The sequence below is a fragment of the Natator depressus genome, chromosome 4, assembly GCF_965152275.1.
Source record: "Natator depressus isolate rNatDep1 chromosome 4, rNatDep2.hap1, whole genome shotgun sequence".
Classification (NCBI taxonomy): Eukaryota; Metazoa; Chordata; order Testudines; family Cheloniidae; genus Natator; species Natator depressus.
The window spans coordinates 133004506-133023679 of record NC_134237.1 but is presented as its reverse complement, the minus strand read 5'-3'; the positions used below and the strand labels follow the sequence as shown (position 1 = coordinate 133023679).

Here is a 19174-nt window from a genome sequence, read left to right as displayed (position 1 = left end):
CTCAAATAAATTGGTTAGTCTCTAAGGTGCCACAAGTACTCCTTTTCCTTTTTGGACAGGGAGTAGTTGCTAGCACAGAGGAAAGCTGAATAGTTTGACCTCTGGAAGTTTCTGCTGAATAGGACACTTTGTACAAGCCAGGAAAGTGCTGGAATGGCTGGCTTGCCATGGGGGAGTTCTCATTCAGCTAGTGTGTCAGCTTCGTCTACAGTACATTGAGGAGACAGGGAGAAGTGTAGTCAGCAGGGGGAGATATAGCTTGTTAATGCTAAGTGCAAGCCTGGATCAGTCTTGTATGGAGGCAGCAGAACAAATAGTTTATGTAGATCACTTTACGTAGTGGGATGCCCAGGCCAATCTCAGGCTAGAAGTCAGTTAGGGCTTGATTTCCATTGGCCCTGAGCACACAGAGTTCCAAACTGCAGTGAACTGGAGCCATGGACACACTCGGCACCTCAGACAATCCAGCCATAAGGCTTTAATATTCTGCTCGGCCTGTCGTGCAAGGGGTGACAGGGAATCCAGGGTCTCCACCACCTTAAGATGACCAGTTCTAATCTTACATCGGAGGTAGCACATGACAGGGGACAGGGTGTTGGGTTCCATTCTGCCCAACTCACTGTGGGTCCTCAGGCAAGTCACTTTTCTGCATTTCCCCTCACCTATCAGAGTGGGATAATGGTGCTTACTTGCTTTGAGACCTATGGGGGAAAAGCAAGGAGGGGGCAAGTCTTTGCTGACTCAATCTCACCATGGTGTCCTGGCCTGGACTGCCCCCAGCAGTAGGTACCGTCTATTTGTAAGCAATGGACTCAAGCCAGAGTCACCCTGGGGGTGACCTACATAAACCAGAGACAGGTGAACATGTGTGATTCAGTGAGATGGTGGCGGAAGTGACTCCAACACAGCACGTTTTCCAAAATCCGCATTTATTTACATTTCAAGTCCAATCACATGCAAATTCTCTTTTCCTTAACAATAGTGTGATTAGCAAAAAAGATGCATTAGAATTTTAAAATAGCAATTAAATATACAAAAATATAGCTTACAAAAAACAGCGAATGTTTTAAAAAACATTCTGCTGCAGAACTCTTAGTGTACAAACAGTCTATGAACCCAGAGGCATAAACATCTCAGGAGTCACACAGTATTTACAGAGAAGGAGAAAACGCCACCCTCCCGCCCCCAACCTAAACCCTTGGTGGCCTAATCACAAGACCGGTCAAATACTAGCGATAGTTCAGGTACTGATGCTATCAAACTACACAGACTAATTGGTAATGGGAAACTTTAGCCCCATTCTAAAAGGATTGGAAAGAACAGTCTACTCTGCCATTAGAAAAGCCTGTACAATGTAATACTGAATGATCCCTTTCTTGCACCCCTTCAGTAGGGAGGGTTGTAAATACTGAAGCAAAAAAGAGAAACTCCTAAGAAAAAGTTCAGGTAATAGCCTGCCCCTTCCATTTACATCCAAAGTCATCTAGAGGCTGATCAATAGTTATCCCCATGACATGGAGTTGGATTCTGATCTCACACTGGTATAAATCCACTGGTGGTCAAGGAGTTACTCCAGATTTACACGGGGGTGAGAGATCAGACAGGTCAGCCCTCCACTGGCAAACAGCTCAATACTGGGGTCACCAAAAACAAGCAAGGGGGAAAGTGAGCTTTCACCAACCATGTAAAGAGTTTTAGGAAGACACATCCAGGAGGACACAGAGCTATGCCCTGCAGCTCCATTTCCTCATCAAGACAATGAAATCTGATCAAGCTTCAGAATCCACCATCACCACTACAAATGCTCTGGACCAATGGGTCAGTGCAACCTGGTTTATGGCAACTAATTAACACTCGGGCCTTTTGCTTTGAAATACACACAAGAGAGTTTTCAAATGTTGACTACAAGTTGCTTAATTTTCTCCAATAAAGGCAAATAGTCAACTTTTGAAAGAAACACAAGACATAGGCACATGGTAGAATCTATACTTCCAAATACCTTATTTGCCACAAGGTTTAGCTTTTACAGTGAACAGTGTATGTTTTGTATCACAAAAGGAGTTGGCACCAAGGACTGGCCATTCACAGAGATCCTGTCCACTCAACTCCTGGGAATGGAAATTTGCATCAATCATGCACTTGGGAGAGAAAGAGCAAGCTAGTAGGGATTATCCATGAGCAACTTGTCCTAGTTCAGCTATAAGAAGCCAACCATGAACTGACTGCAACTAGCCTGCTAAAATTAGTGGCCTATTCTCACATAGATATGTACACATGTACCACCCATTAACTGGTGGGAGTTATGGGTACATACTAGAGGAGAGAATAGTGTTAGAAGGTCTATATACGAAGGGACCAATCAATCAAGGGAGATACAATTGCATTTGCCATGAGGGCTTCTACTTTCATCCACTGGCTGAATGGGCTCTTTGACACCTCTCAAGATCAGACCCTATCACACACAAATCCCATTGAAGTGAATGGGAGTTGTGGGTAGGTGGCCTGTCAAACAAATATTTTTGACTAACGAGATTGGGAAAGGGAATCTTACCAGACAGGAATGTGGTTCCTGTGAATATTTTAGCCTAATTCCCCCCACAAGCCCGGGTCACTGTCTCAAGGAAGTGCTGAGTTTGCAGGGATCTGTGCCACTTTTGGCCACCAGTTAATGTGAAACAAACCACAAATCTGCTCAAGAGCCTGAGTGCTATTCGGCAGAATCTACTGCTGGGAAATGGAGAGAGGACAACACATTCATATGCTCCGGGATGTGGGTATTACCCCTCCCCCCCATACATTTGTGACATATACCGCTGACATTTAAGACATTAAATGGCTCTCTTGAGGTAGTCAATTGCTCTAGAGATACCAGACAGATACTATACACAAGGTGGTGGTGTACCGGTTACAGAGACTAGAGTGGAACTGGCAAACTACCTTCATAACATCCCTCAGCAAGGTGAACCTGAGTACGGTTGAGATGGCTCTAAAATGGACAGCAACAGGAGAAAGATGGAGTCTCACTGTAACAGCCCTTTAAAATAAAATACATCTCACTCCACTGGTTCATTGACTGCGTGGATGTGATTGGGAGCTGAATATTCTGGTAAAGCCAAAAGGAATAAATCAGCCATGCTGTAGGTACTCGTTCAACCAAACACTGAAGGACGTAGCACACCAGGCAAGTGCAGGGAATTCCTCTGGCCATTTGAGAGGATATTTCAAGTGGCACCAATTCAGGCCAGCTTCTGCAAGAGGGTTTTAACCTTCCCCCTCCCCAGTTTCACAGTTGCTGTGCTGACATTCTATGTATCTGTATGGTTACCAACCCCTATAGGATTTGGGGCCCAATCAGAGCATGGCTTCAAGTTTGCTTGTAACTTGATATGATCCAGAGAACCAGAAAAGTTACGTTTTGTTTCAGAGAATTTAGTGAAACTAAATAAACTAATTATAGATTGAAACTCTCAAGACTGAAGATCTATGCCCAGAACAGACAGCGGTCCTGCAAACAGCATCATGCAGTCATCTCCCTGTGCCTCTGTCCCTGCTTTGAAGAGACACCCCTAGGAACGAGAAGGAAGAAGCATCCATGGCCCATTTCTCAGCCTTGCTACTCTGATTCCCAACAAGGGTACCAAATGAGATAAAGTGTCTGGGAATGGAGAGACCAGATGCTAACAAAGGGAATAAGACTGCCAACTCGCAGATCACTCAACCGCCATCATGTGGCCATGACTTTCAGACACTGCAGACCTAGGCTAGATTCCTACCCAGACCTGAAGCTTTTTGCACTACTCTATTACCAACCCACCAACTGAGCCATCAGAAAAAATCCTTAGTGCTGATCCTGCAAACTGTCCTTGCACAGAACTCCAGTGATTTCTGGAGAAGCTCTGAGCACTGAGAACCTGGAAGGGTCAGGAGTTGTGAGAGGAAGCCCCATAGAATTCATACTAAATTCTAATCCAGCCGCAGGAATGGAGGGACACGGACTCCAGGAGTTGTATGCTGCCAGAGACCAGCCTATGAGTCACTTTTATTTACTGTGGAGACCAAAAGCCACCACTTTCTTAGCAAGCATCCTCAGCGGCCTCGACGTTCAGGGAAGAAATTCACGGATTTTCTCCTGCAGGGCACCTAGGAAGCAGTTCAGCCAGGCTGGCTCTTTTTCCAGGTCACAAGAATGCAGGGATCACACAGTTTTATCCTCTATGATATCTTTCCTGGGTATCCGGCTGGTGAACCTTGCCCATATGCTCAGGGTTTAGCTGATTGCCATATTTGGGGTCGGGAAGGAATTTTCCTCCACGGCAGATTGGAAGAGGCCCTGGAGGTTTTTCGCCTTCCTCTGTAGCATGGGGTACGGGTCACTTGCTGGAGGATTCTCTGCTCCGTGAAGTCCTCAAATTGTGGTTTAAAGACTTTAATAGCTCAGACATAGGTGAGAGGTTTTTCACAGGAGTGGGTGGGTGAGATTCTGTGGCCTGCGTTGTGCAGGAGGTCGGATTACATGATCATAATGGTCCCTTCTGACCTTAGTATCTATGAATCTATGAATGAGATACAGCACTGTAGCCTGTGGTATTCATCACAGAAATAAAATGCAAACGTTATCAGCACAGCCAGGAGACAGCAGGGAAGACACTAAGCCAGCCCTGTCACTTTATATTCATAGTTCAAATCCAGACCTTTGTTCCATTCAGAATACAATCTAAGATACCTAATTGCCTAGGTAAGAGTCTCATACATAAAACGTTCAGGACACAGATTCTTCTGAATGACTTAAAAAATGGCTGTGGCAAAAAAAATAAAAGTACACAGAAAGGCTCAACGGTGGTGGTGGGGGGTCAGGAAGGGTGCACGTATCACAGGACAGACCATATGGATCAAATCCTGCTCCTAGTGAAGCCCGTGGCAAAAATTCCCCATTGACTTCAGTGGCAGCAGGAGGTTTTTTGTTCAAGTCTGACCTAAATTATTGTGTAGGCACATTGGAAATGCATATATTAGGCTACATTAGAGAGACAAGTCATCAACCCTCGTTGCGGACATCCACCTATAAGCCAGCGTGCCCTGCTTGGCTGGACCAGAGACAGAAACTCGACAGGCTGAGGCATGGTAGGATTGTTGGTTTCATCTGCAAGAGCTGGTGGTGGTGTGGTACTGGACCGTAGCTCTGTAAAGGGAGCAAAGGCCAAAGGCACCTAACGTTTCTTTAATCAATACTGCCGATCACTACCAGCTTGGTGCCGATCGACAAAAGGGAAATAACAGCATTTGGACCTTTTCTATTCTGGTTAAATGGGGAATTTGAAGTTCACGACGGACAAAGTGGTTAATGGTAGATGTTCACAACCCATCCTTCTTCCCACTGGTTGTTGCAAAGCTCCTCTGTAAAACTGTTCAATCATTCACAGCTCATGCAAATACCTGCGAGCAGGCAAATAAGCAGAGTGAACTAGCCACGGGTTCACGTTTATAAACAAATACACGTGTCTTCCCCTCCCATCCCCCGTCACAATACAGTCTGCAAACAACATGCAGGCTGCAATAGTCAAAGTCAGCGCAGAGGGCACTCATGAGTAAGTGAATCTTCCCCCTCGGATGTCCCCAATCCTGATGCCACAGAGGTTAAGGAGAGTTTTTCCACTGAGATCAATGGCAGCAGGATTTGGCCCTTATAAAGCAAGGTTTAGAAGACAAAAGGACTCCTGGTAGTACACGAGATGTAAACTGGATTGGATGTGACAGCAAAGGGATCAGGGGATATCAGGCTCCTGGAACATTGTTAAAGAACCAGAGGATCTGCCTTGAATGGGAGTAGCTGTGAGGCTGTCATGGGACGGCACTACAGCAGATGCTAAGCACGCAGGTGTGTACCTAGGAGGAGAAAGGGCTGGCAAGCCAATGCAGTAAGCAATATGCACATTTACGGCATTTTAGACAATGGCTAGCTACGTACATTTAACTTCCCCCTGATCCAGCTGCATCTGTACTGTTTATTATTGGTCTAATTCAGGAATCTCAGTAGTGTCAGTACTTTTGAATCACTCAGAAAGTGGAGCTAGAAATCGGAAACCTACCCTGCTTAAATATACTTTGGCCAAACACCAAGGGTACTCCTCAACCCCAAGAAACGTACATACACAAACAGACCTTATGCCCTGCCACTTATCCCGATACACATCAATTTCAAGTGGGCCATAGAACTCAAAAGGGCGACTTGAATACCTCTGCACCCAGCAGAATGACATGGTACCTCTCTCTAGTTCAGAGCCAAGAGAAAGAAACAAGATAGTCAAGGTTTATCACTGGCTCTGAAGTAAGAGGCAGCACAGCTCTACTGAATTTAGTGGACTTGGGCCTGTCTGCGCCAAGGTTAAATCAGCCCTTTGAGATTGTGATTGTGCAGACAGGAGGGCATGTGGGAGAGTGAGGCGGTGTACTGCAATCATGCTTCACCAACTACACGAGACGGGAAGAAAAGCATGTAACCGCTGGGCCTTGGACTTAGATTTTTCAAATGGGCTTTTGTATTGCAGAGGAAAATAAGGACACGTGTACGGCTGCTGTGCAGTTTGCAGTAAGTGCCTGTGTCCAAAGCCAGCTTAATGTCAGCGCTTGGTAGGAAATCATCCCGTCACTTTTCAGAACACTCGGGGGCAATGGATGTTCTCAAGACCAGATCCAACCTCACTGCTCCTCTGGGGTCACGTAAAGGTTGATTCTCAGAGATGAAGACTGGGGAGCCGTGGGTGCTCAGCATCTCCGACACAATCAGGCCATACGTGCACATTAGAGTGACCCAGTTCCCTTACTGGACAGTACCTGCAACCCTTCCCCTGGAACTACTTCAGCCCAGAGTGCTTATGCGCTTGCTCTGTCTTAGAGGCAGACTGGTCTAGGACTGTCCCTGCTAACAGGACATTGTCAAAATTTAAATTTCCGAGTAATCCCACAACTTCAGGAAATTCTCCTTAAAGGAACAATGTAAAACCCTTGCTCATTTCTCCAGCCACTAGCAATTCAGCGTGAGGTAACCACTGGCTGGGTTTGGCCTTATGGAGACAGTTTTTAAAGGGGGTGTGAAGGTTGGTTTTGTTTTTTTGAGATGAGAAGATGTCCACTGGCTGCATAGGATCTGCCATTCAAGGTACCCAGGGGCCAGGGTCTTGAAAGACTTGCCCTTGTAAGTTCTTTTATTATGCTCGTAACATTATCCCTCCTATTCAGCACACCATATAGTCAACTAGCCAGAAACAGGTACCAGGCCTACACATGTAATATCGGCGACAGGGTCCGTCATAAAGTGCTCTCAAAAACCCAAACACATAGGCTTGTCGTTGCCTTTTGTCTTCTTGTTGCGCTGGTGGCATATTGCTTTGGTTGTTCTGAAGTCCAAGCATCTGGCCCCATCCCCTAAAGTGCATCGTGGGAGCTCTTCATGAGACAAAGGGAATCCTGGTAGATGCACCAAGGCTGTAAGGAACAGATTCAGAGATCTGCGATTCTCTGCATAAGTCCATCGTTTTCATCCTTGTGATTTTTTTGTGACGGAAGTGTCCTTTGCTTAGGAGAAGCTATACAATGTTCTCTGCCCCAGGCAGCGGTCCCTGGGGAGGCCCATGGTCCTGCTTATTATGGAGTTGTGCCAGCTGCAGGACGGGCATGTTGCAGAGTGGACACACTTTTCGCACCTCCAACCACTTAATGAGGCACCTGGGAATGAAGAAAAGAGAGGACAGAGTTAATGCACACTGAACCCGATTACCACCACTGAACACTCTGTACGCTTCTCTGGCCCCCCTCATTTGAGCGCCTCCTCTCACTTGCCAAACATTAATTCTCTCAGCCTTTTGGAGGTAGAAATCATTATCTCCATGTTAAAGCTGTGGAAACAGAGCGAAGTGAAATGACTTACCCAAGTTCACGTAGAGAGTCAGCGACAAAGCTGGAATCAAGCCCCAGACTCCTGGCTTCCACACTCACCTGCCATTTTCATCCTATTAGGCGCATTTCTACCTCCAGAGTTTTAGTTCATCTTAAAGTCCCTCTTTGCATTCACACGTAGAAAGTCAGTTTTATACAGTGAACAGACATTTTTATAGCCGGAAAATCGCTGTGCCAGCTCGATACTGGAACTTGTCAGAGATAATCTCACCCAAAGAATTTTAAAATTCCGCACCCCCCTCCCCTTATGCAAATAAAAAAACTGCACTTAAACATGCCCGATTCTGCTGAACTGGGATGACTGTCAGAGCGCCATTATGGACTTCTGCGGTGATGCTCACTGCTGCAATGCTGCTTTCTTTCTAAAGAGCAAGCACCATCCAAGCAAACCCCCATCCTTACAGAAGCCCCCAAACGGCCAGAGCTGGCATCCTCAACTCAAGCTCTTGCCTTCTGCCGACCCCCCAACACAGATACGAGCTCTTCAGAGGGTGCTTTGCACGCAGCACGCTTGGAGAATTAGGCCCAGAGTGTTGCTATGTTAGCACAACGCTGCTGGTAGCAATCCCACCTCAGAGCAAAATGTCTGGCAGATTTGAGCCCTGTCCCAGGACTTGGGTTCACACCAAAACTGCAGCATGGGAAGTACTACATGCCCGATGTCAATTCTGACCACCTCTGGCAGGTCAACAGGGGGAAGGTAAAGAACCAGTGACATTTTCCAAAGGGAGGAGGGGTTAACTCCAGCTTCTTCACCAGTATTCTCTCCCCCCTGGGAAACAGGCTCTAGCACCCAAAGGCTGCATTTGAGCTATCGCTAAGTCACAAAGCTCTGCTCCTGCAGGGTGCAAAGCAACCTCAACTCCCACTGAAGCACGGGAGGTGCTCAGCACTTTGCAGGATTGGGTCCTAAACTACCAGTGTCTGGCTTTTTTCTTTCAAAAGGCTTTTTGGGATGCCTTATGCACAAGAGAGATGGTCTATTACTGATCTAGCTCCAGAAGCTCACGCAGCTCTTTCCAGTAGAGCGTGCTGCATCTCTGTACAGAGCATGTGGAATATCTGTCGTGGAACGCTATGATCTAAAGGCATGAACAGGTGCAATGCAGAAAAACACAGACATGCACAGAGGGTACATACAGGCCATTACAGCTAGAATGATTCATGGATCTGCAGATTTTTGAGGGAGTAAAGTCACAAAACCTAGTTCCACGTCCAGATCTGGGTCACTGAAAAACCACCTTTGCATGGCGGGGAAAGCATTTTTCCACTCTCTGTTTAGGTTGCATGCTTTGGGGGAGGGGGAAATTATGCATTCATACCATGGGAACACACAGCACGGCTTTAGAGCAAATTTGAGGCTGTGTCTACACTATGCACCTTACAGCTGTAAGGTACGTGGTAAGGTACGCAGTATAGCTGCTTTGTCTGCAGGAAAGAGCTCTGTTGCCAACAAAATAAAACCACCCCCAACGAGGGGCGGTAGCTTTGTTGGTGCGAGAGCGTCTCCTGCCGACAAAGCGCTGTCCACACCGGCGCTTTTCGTTGGTAAAACTTTCGTTGGTTGGGGTGTGGTTTCTTCACACCCCTGACCGACAAAAGTTTTACCAACGAAAGTGCAGCGTAGACATAGTCTAACAGTTCCTTTACATAGCCAACAATTAGAATCACTTGGTAGACAGCAAGCTGGGGGAAGCAGAGGGAGGGGGAGAATGGATGAGCTTTTACTGTGTGTTAGCTCAACTAAAATCCTGTTGCAGGGTGTGAAGTTCAGAACTAAACTGGAACATTCCAGCCCAATAGCTCTAGAGTGCTGTTGGCCTCTCTCCAGCCAGGGATAGAGGGAAAGGTGACTGCAGTGGGATTTAGAGGCCAGCCATGGCCCCTCCCTCTCCCACATCGTACGCTATACAAGAACAATACGTAGCCTACAAATTAACAGGATAACTCCATTTCAGGACAAGTATTTACTTCATTGCTAGCCTTACTGCTACGACCTCGGTGCAGGTCTTCATTCGTTGCCACCCCAATCACTGTAAGCTTCCTCCACCCTGCATTCTACTCTCTCCACTCCAGCCTGTCAGAAAGGTTACTGGCAAGATTATCTTCCTTTCAGGCCATTCTGATCACATCTCCTCTGCCACTCAAGTCCCTTCACCGCCTTCCCTCTCTCTTTACACATCCAGTTCCAGCTATTAATTCATCAGCCTCTGCACGCCTCTATTCTCATCTCCAGCTCCTCATACATCCCTTGCTACTCCTCACCCGATCTTATCTGGATTTCCATCACCCACTCCACACTTCATGGTCCACATACGCTTTGAGATGCCTTGTATACCCTTTGCCAAGTACCTTTGCTCCCTTCCAAACTCTCCAGGAAGGCTCGCCTGTCCCCACCAGGCAAGCCAGTCCCATGCTGCGTGTCCTGCTTTGTTTTGAGCATTCTGCGTTGCAGCGAGCTGGGCTTTTAGAATGAAGGCCCACCCTGGGCGGGTTTCACTGTGCAACACGTGGTACAGCGCCGCATACACCTCCTGGAACCCTAGACTTCCAACGCAAGTGAATGTGTGACAAGTCTCTCCATTAAAGGCAAGGCTCGTGCACAGACAACTTTTCCCACCAACTTTCAAGGCAACTGTGACTAGATTTCCAAAGCTTTAGTAAACATGGCTCAACTTAATACAGTAAATGAGGCCTTATTAAAGAGGAGTAGCATTTGTTAATCCTTTAGAACACAGCACAGGCAGATGCTCACAATATAAGCCTTTGTAATTAGAGGCCATCAATTACTTAGTGCTGCCAGTGTTTCCAAGAGACTTGCAAGGCTTTTGTAAACATAACTTTGGTCTTTTGTACCGACTGGTAGCTCGGCACTTACTTTCTGTGGAAGGCATGTTTACATGGACAGATTCCCAACTCATCTTTGGGCTTGAATTCCTCCAAACAAACGGCACAGATCTGAAAGGTGAGAAAACAGAGAGACAATGGAATCAGTTGATGGAAAACTTTCTGAATACATACTCTGTAGGTAAGACTAAGTCAATGGAAACATTCCCCAAGGAACCTCTCCACCAAACTGCTCTCTTGACTAACATTGGAGTATTTTAAAGAACTCTGTTTCATCTTGTTTCGTCAGGGATGCAGATTTGTCAAATGGTCTCACTACGATTCTGCCTTGGGACAGAACACACTTCAGCGAAAATGGGTTACGTTATTCACCTGTGATCCTAACAAAAATATTGTAGGGGAAAAACATCCAGAGGCCAGAGTTACAGGCCTGGTTTACACTACATAGTGAGGTCGACATAAGCTGCCTTGCATCCATCTACCTTTGGAAGTATCTTCACTTAAATTTGGCTCCCGCTGACATAAGTGCCTCCTCTCTATGCCGATTTAGTAACACTACCTCCCCGAGCAGCATAGAGTCACGCTACATGTAATTTGGTTAATGCAATGTCCGTATAGACACTACGTAGCTTATGTTGACTGCTAAGGGCCTTCAGGAGCCGTCCCACACTGACAAGACAATCGATACAAGTGCTTCTGGGGAGGACGTGCAGCACCCACACAAGGAGCCATGGGTGTACATGCACAAGTGATTTAATAACTGCAGTGGTTGTATGCCAACATAAATTAGGTCAACATAATTTTGTTGTGTAGACATGGCCACAGTGAACCTGCAGTCTTGACATTTGGACACAACTCTGACATCACTGCCTTTCTGAAGGGCTAAGCTTCTTCTCAATGTTTTTCCTCTAGTATGGGCAAACCCAGAGAGAGTATAAGGGAACCGCAAGTGGTCTGTGCTGTGCAGAACCCGTTCTGTGAGGCTTATGCTGAGTAACCATGCACAGCCCAATCGGAGTTTGGTATAGTCACATGTGTCAGGGTTGGGAGAGTTTAAGTGATAAGTAACCAAGGGCCTCAGTTCGTTAATCTGACACATTAATCCAAATCAAAGAGTTTAACATTCTCTGCATTTAATACAAACGACTGGGCTCTAATCACCCCAATACAACTTATCGCCTTTTATCGCTGAAGATGATCAGACAGATGGTCAGTCTACATAGACTACCCGACCGCCCTCTCCCCCACCTTGTGACATGCTCTTGGTTTAAAAAAAAATTTTCTTAGCATGTAAAACTCACTCCCACACAATTGTCACTAGCGATTCATTGAGACTCTTGGCTTAACTGTCAATAGCAGCCACACCTCTCTGGCAATAGGCTCCTAGATCCAGCCAACTTTCCACTGTTGACCACTGGGATATTTCAAGAGAGATAATCAGTAAGCATAGTAGAACATGCGCTTGCAGAAAGGCACCAAGATACTCAGTGATCTATGGAAATGATGCCAGCAAAGCAGAAGCACTCAGGAGATTGTTAATGCTCCATTTGACTTTCAGAAGTGAACAACTAAAGCTTATGCACACAAGAAACAGACTTCTTTCCTACTCAGTATGGAAACCCTGTAAATGACATGTTGTCTGGCAGTAATATCCTATTTATAAAATTCATGATGTCCTTCACTTTGGCCATACCACTACAGGAGTGCTGGACAATTTGTACAGTGGGGGTGCTGAGAGACAGTGAACCAAACTGTAAACCCTGTATATAATGGAAATCACTTCAAACCAGAGGGAGCTGCAGCACCCTCTGCACCCCTAACTCCAGCACCTATGTACCACTAACCCACTGGATTGCTGGTAAAAAAAAAATTATTAGGTGGGGAGATATTTGTAGCTGAATTTACAGGTCAAATAGCCTGCCTTATACCTGACCTAGCCAGGGTTTGTGCTGTACAAGATACCCAGAGAACCCTTCCAAATCACCTTAATCCTGGCCCGTAAGGACCTTCAGCCTCTCTTATTTCAAGACTACTGTGTGGGTGATTTTCATGGTGTGGATAGCTCTTTGTTAAGAATCACGTTCCCATCTGCACTGTGGAAACTACTCTTTTTTGGGTGGGAGGGGCTTAATATAATACATAGTTTAGTCATATAGTACGGACAGGCTGACCCGGGTTTCAACGGTCGTCCCAGACCATGCTACAACCTTGGACTGTATTGGTTTGGAAGGAGGTGAAAATGCAACTCAGTCGAATTACAGTAGAATCTCAGAGTTACGAACACCTCGGGAATGGTGGCTGTTCGTAACTCTGAACAAAACATCATGGTGGTTCTTTCAGAAGTTTACAACTGAACATTGACTTAATACAGCTTTGAAACTTTACTATGCAGAAAAAAAAAAGTCTGCTTTCCCTTTATTTTTTTAGCAGTTTACGTTTAACACAGCACTGTACTGTATTTGCCTTGGGGGGGGGGGGGGTGTCTCTGCTGCTGCCTGATTTTGTACTTCCGGTTCCAAATGAGATGTGTGTTTGACTGGTCAGTTCGTAACTCTGAGGTTCAACTGTACAATGTAAGTCCTGGGATTGCTACGCTGTAATTGGGTTTCTCAACATGAAAGCTCCTACAGTGCAGATGGCTCCCAAGTTGGACTTCCCCCAACCTCATTTCCATTAGACCTCCAGCAGGGAAAAGACTAGGGCTTTCACCACCCCGCTACTCTGCAACTACCCTTCTTTTAGATCCACTTTGACTCCTTTCCATTGGGAAAGCCCAGTCCGATTTCCTTTCTAATATTTATTCTGTGTGTTCCTCTTCCTCAGCAGTGCTCTACAGGGAGACTGCCACCATGGTTGACATCAAACATCCATACTTTGCCTATGAGAGCGTTATTCTCTTCTACACTGGGTTGAGCTAGTTAGAAACCAGATTTAAAACCACTTCAGGCCAGCTCAGTTTTAAAACAGGGGTTGGCTAGCTAGTGTTAAGCCCAAGTTTAGAAATAGTATTTTAGGCTAAATCTTCATCGTATGAAAAACTAGGAATGAGGTCCTGGTTAGGAGTAGGGGTATAGGCTAGGAGAGAGTTTCTAAGTTTGGTATAGATGCAGTCTGATCCCATCCACCCAAGATGGCTGACCAGTCATGCTAATCCAGTTCAGCAAACATAGCAGGTGGCCCAGTGCGGGTGGGGTCCTTCTGAGTTACTTGCCTTCTGTGAGGCTAATGCAGAAGTGTCTTGTAAAAGATAAAATAGAGACTACAAACTTAAGAGGCACATGATCTAGTGGCATAAACCTGGGAGCCAGTAACTCCTAAACTCTAATCCTGACTCAGCCACCTCGGTCACCTTGGGCAACTCACTTAACCTCTCTGCCTGAGTTCCCCCATCTGCAGAATAGGGATAATAGTCATCTCCCTCACAGAGTGTTATGAAGGCTAGTGAAAATCTGCCTAGGGCTTTGCATATGCGAAATAGTACAGAAGTAGTATCTATAATGATCACCTCCTGGCTTTCCAAGCCCTAAATACGAAGGAACAGAATGTTAAATATCCTGAAATACAAGTAAAATGAGAGCTGATTGAAGCTCGTTAAAGGTGGCTTGTTATCGGAGGTGCTTGTATGAGGAATACATTTTGATTCCTTCCTCTGAATCGCAGGTTCCCCCTCACCCATTTTTGATGCTTCCAACTCCTTTTGCCTCTGACTCTTCACTGAAATGATCCTTTCACTGGGGCTGCATCATGGATACCTGTGCTGGCAGTAGTGCAGGGCTCTTTAATGTGCTGTGCTGTATTTTGATGCTGTTCTTCTCATAAAACTGAAAGCTCCCAAAAGGCTGAGCAAAGAGACCATCTGTCCCAGGGCAGCACGCTCTAAGGGCAAGAGCTGCAGGAACACAAGGAGTTCTTGACTGCTCAAGCCTTTTCCAAGGGAGTAAGATCAACTGAGTATATCCAGTCATCAGTCTCAAGTTCTCTTTACAGATCAGATCAATCCTGCAGCTCAGGCAAACTCTCACGGACTTCAGTGGAGGTTTGCCTGAGTCGAGCCCTCAGGATTGGGCCCCAAAGTGCTATCCAGACTTCTTTTTTCCAGTACCGTGAACACACAGTTTGCTCCATGTTAAGAGCCTGTCAAGTGGCACTACAGAAAATAGAGCAGATGTGCGGACTCAAAGAGCTTTACGGGTTCCTTTCCCTCCTGAGTGTCTGCTAGCTGTCATGAGCAGCAACTGGTGCCCCAAAGGTGAACTGGAGTCTGTTCATCTTCCTTCCTAAGCCAAGTTGCTGAAGCCCCATAATTATTTCTGCTGCTCTTCTTTGAAGTCTCTCCAGCTCGCCTACATCTTCCTGGTAAAGAGGTGCCTGGAAGTGAACGCTGCATCAGGGCCTTAAGTACCGTGGACGAGAGGCACCACAGGTGGACTGAGTATTAATATTATTCCAGGTGCAGTCTCAGGTGTATCTCAGCTCCTTCGGTAAATAAACATTCCCACCGCACACCGTGAACGCTTCACAGTGGCAGGGCACATGCTGTGAAGAGTGTACGCTGGTTAAGATAGCCACTGCTGCATCCCCAGAATACTGGACATGCCAGTACTTCTGGGAATGGTGTGGGCCCAGGTGTGATCCCATTTGTGAGACCTTGCACATATGGTATGTGCAAGGTCACACCGCATAGAGGATGCTATTTTGAAGAGCACACTGCTCCGCCTGCATCGGTGTGACCACAGAAAAAGAGGACCGCCTGCCTTAAAACCAGGCGACAGGCCTGCCTAACTCTGGCTGCTGGATGAAGCAGGCACACACGTATTACTGCAAGTCTAATTAACAGAGGTAGATGAGAAAATGGTGTTTCTGATGGGGAATATTTTTGAGACCGTCCAGCAAACTTCAGTGACAGTCCTGTGGGATATTCCTTCCCTACCCTTTGTTATCAAATTTTTGTTCCCCATGTTCCTACTTACCGATTGTGATCAAGTCGCCCCTTAAGCTTCTCTTTGTCGAAATAAACAGATTGAGCTCCTTGAGTTTTTCACTTCAAAGCATGATTTCCAATCCATTAATCTTTCTCATGGTTCTTCTTTGAGCCCTCTCCAATCTATCAACATCCTTCTTCAATTGCGTACACCAGAACAGGACACAGTATTCCAGCAGCAGTCACACCAGTGCCAAATACAATTTCAACCCATAACAATGTACACGTACATCTAGGCATCTGATGAAGGGGGCAGGGTGGTGAGGGCTAGGAGAAGTGGTGCTAATTGGTGCATGCTCCACCACAATCCTGGAAGTTAAACACTGGAGTAAGTTGCCTAGGGAGGTTGTGAAATCTCTGTCATTGGAGATTTTTAGGAGCAGGTTAGACAAACACCTGTCAGGGACGGTCTAGATAATACTTAGTCCTGCCCTGTGTGCAAGGGACTGGATCAGATGACCTCTCAAGGTCCCTTCCAGTCCTATGAGTCTAAGAACTCAGTATTTTTGCTAAAGTAATCAGCAGCGGCATAATTCTGAACGTACTAAAGTAGACATCTTGCTGGTGTGAATGGGTGCCCTTCCTACCTCTCAAGGTATTGTTTATCTATCTGCAGACTCAGGAAGGCAGCATTGTTATGGCTCATACTGTGAAGGAGATCTCTGCAATCATAATGGACAGAAGCAAAGGTGGCTGGGTGTTTTTAAATTGGAATGAAGTCCCACGGAGTTTACTCAGCCCAACTCAGGTAGCAACCAGAAACGTACCTGTCTGACCCATTACCAAGTCTTAGCCAGACTGAGCCAGAAATCACCTTTATACTGTTATATCTGACAGGTTTCAGAGTAGCAGCCATGTTAGTCTGTATCCGCAAAAAGAAAAGGAGGACTTGTGGCACCTTAGAGACTAACCAATTTATTTGAGCATAAGCTTTCGTGAGCTACAGCTCACTTCATCGGATGCATTGAGGGACCCACATTTGACTCTCTCTTTTATCTAGTTTTCTATCATCTTACATACATTACTTCTGTCCCCAAATGCTTCTCCCCCACCCCCCAGTGACCCCAAACCAACCCAACATCCTGCCCAAACCTCAGTGTAGCAGCATTCCTGATCCAGCAACAGCAAATCATGTGATACAGAAGTATTTCAGAGTCAGGCTTCCAGTTGTTTCATTAACAAATTAGACTTCTAAAAAATTCTAGGACACACCATGACAATGGCATCTGTTTACATTTAGCTATTTCGGGGACTGGGGATGTGCGTTACATAACATACATATTGTGCTCCCAGTGCCCCATGACTGCTGCAGACCCTCTGTCTGACCAACACAGTATGCTGCCTCAGGCCACGGGCTCTGTCTGTCCATTGCAGTTACCCAACCCTCCATTATTTCTGCTTTGTTGTGGTCTCTTTTGCTGCCTCTATCCCTATTAATTCGTGGCAACAACTGGAGCCAACAGAAGCAGAGAGATTGTGTGCTGGGGGGGCTGTCCTTTCAGAAACCTGTCTTCTGCAGAGAGTCACACAAACATTTTGGCTACAGCGTTAAGTACTACGCCATGGCTGCATTAGGGAGATGCACTTTGGCCACCTAGAAACGGAATGGAAACTAATGTGTTTAAGTTTAAGCGGGACAAGAGCTGACAGTTTAGTCATTAGTCTGTTCTGATCACCTTCCTGTAACACTGAAACCACATTAAAAATCCAAACTGGGTTACTAAGTAACAAGGATGTGGCAACAGCTCCTCACTACTGTAAACAACCTTTCTGTTCTTAGACAACCTGGTATTCAACTCCTTTCCCACTTACAAGTCTACAGTTAAACACTGGTTATGCTGCAATCAGAGAGGTTGGGTGTACAGTCCCCCTTGCGCTGGGGCCTTCACTAAATCCAGAATGTTTTCCCTCATTAGTAAGATCTCCACCACTCATTTCTCTCAGCCATTTCTATCCTCCTCCTTGCTGGCTTCTATCTCACCTCTTGCCTTGCTTCATTCTTTCCAAAAAACAGCCAACAAGCCATTCAGTCATAGATGCCAACCCCCCAGTCATATCATAATTTCATGGCATCAAGTTTTGCGGACAAAGCCTTCCAGACAAATTGACCTTAGATGCAAACTCTGTCCCTCCCTCCTCCAATTAAAATATTAGCATAAAAACCCATTTTTTAGTCCTGGGGGCTTAAGTTGGGACATTGAGTTCTGCACAGGTGCCTAAATAATCATTTGGGGGCACATGATTGGTATTCTGGAACTTAAGTACCAACCAGATGTAAACCACTGTTTGCTGTGTTGGTCCCAGGACAATAGAGAGACAAGGTGGGTGAGGTCATATCTTTTACTGTACCAACTTCCACTGGTGAAAAAGACAAGCTTTCAAGCTTCCACAGAAGCGTACAAGACATTACCTCACCCACGGTGTCTCTCTAATCTGATATAAATGCAGAAATGAGCACCTGTAACAACACTGATCGAGAACAATCAATTGTTCTATTTGCTCCTGACCTATTTACACCATAAATTGTAACATGGCGGACTTTTATTTTCATTTGTTCCCTCTTAGCTGTAGATTTTTGGTTATTCTTTATTTACTCTGCCCATCTCCCTCAACCACAAGTCTGCACTAGTGACTAGAAGCCGGAATGTGTGAACTCTACACGAGTTGTATAATCATTCCAGAAAAGGAACGTGACAAACAGCTGACTCCTGAACTGCAGAAAGAGGCCTTGCTCTGTAGGTGTAACTCATTGCAGCCCAACAATACTTGCTTACCTCATGCAGATTAAGCTCTTTTACTTTTTCCTTTAGAATAACCTGCAAGACAGAGAGACAGCATTAGGACCGGGACTTCTACCATTTCTGATCGCTGTACTTCATTACATCAATTGGGTCTTCAGAGATTTCCTTTTAAATAAATAAAGCTGATGTAAATAATTTCCTTTGTATTTAATCTTTAACGGAAGTAATTTAAAAGTGAAAATTTCTGTGCAGTATTTCCCCCACTTTAGCTATATGGATTGAATATCCCTAACAACCAGTGAGGAGGGAGGGTCCCTGAGCCTGAACATCAACAAAGCAATTTTTAGCTCTGCAATGGGAGCTCAAGTCAGCTGACCCAGGCCTGCTGTGGGTCTTTTACTCCACTACTCTAAGTTTCTCCTGTGCTTCCCCAGGAACCTGGAGCTTTGAAGGAGGGCATTTTATATAGATATATAGATTTACAGATAGTTCATGAACGTAGATATTTTTGAACACTGATATACATGTGTAGGCAAATTATAGCTAATATTTTTAGAAGTTTAAAAACAAACAAAAAAAGCCACCAGAAATTCGACAGCCTAAATAAACCAGACATGAATAATAAACTAGTAAAAACAGGTTTTCAAAATGC

The 19174-nt window shown here is 45.6% G+C and overlaps 1 protein-coding gene across 1 annotated transcript in view; it reads right to left on the bottom strand.

The window, feature by feature from the left end:
* Positions 1–927: 927 nt before the first annotated feature.
* RNF24 (ring finger protein 24) overlaps positions 928–19174 on the bottom strand; it is a 73267-nt gene continuing 55020 nt past the window's right edge. Inside the window, exons 4-6 of the mRNA XM_074951909.1 lie at positions 18556–18597; positions 10832–10911; positions 928–7722 (exon numbers count right to left, since the gene is read on the bottom strand). Of these exons, the coding sequence (XP_074808010.1) occupies positions 7584–7722; positions 10832–10911; positions 18556–18597 (261 nt within the window). The 3' untranslated portion in view covers positions 928–7583. The remainder of the gene's footprint in view (positions 7723–10831; positions 10912–18555; positions 18598–19174) is intronic.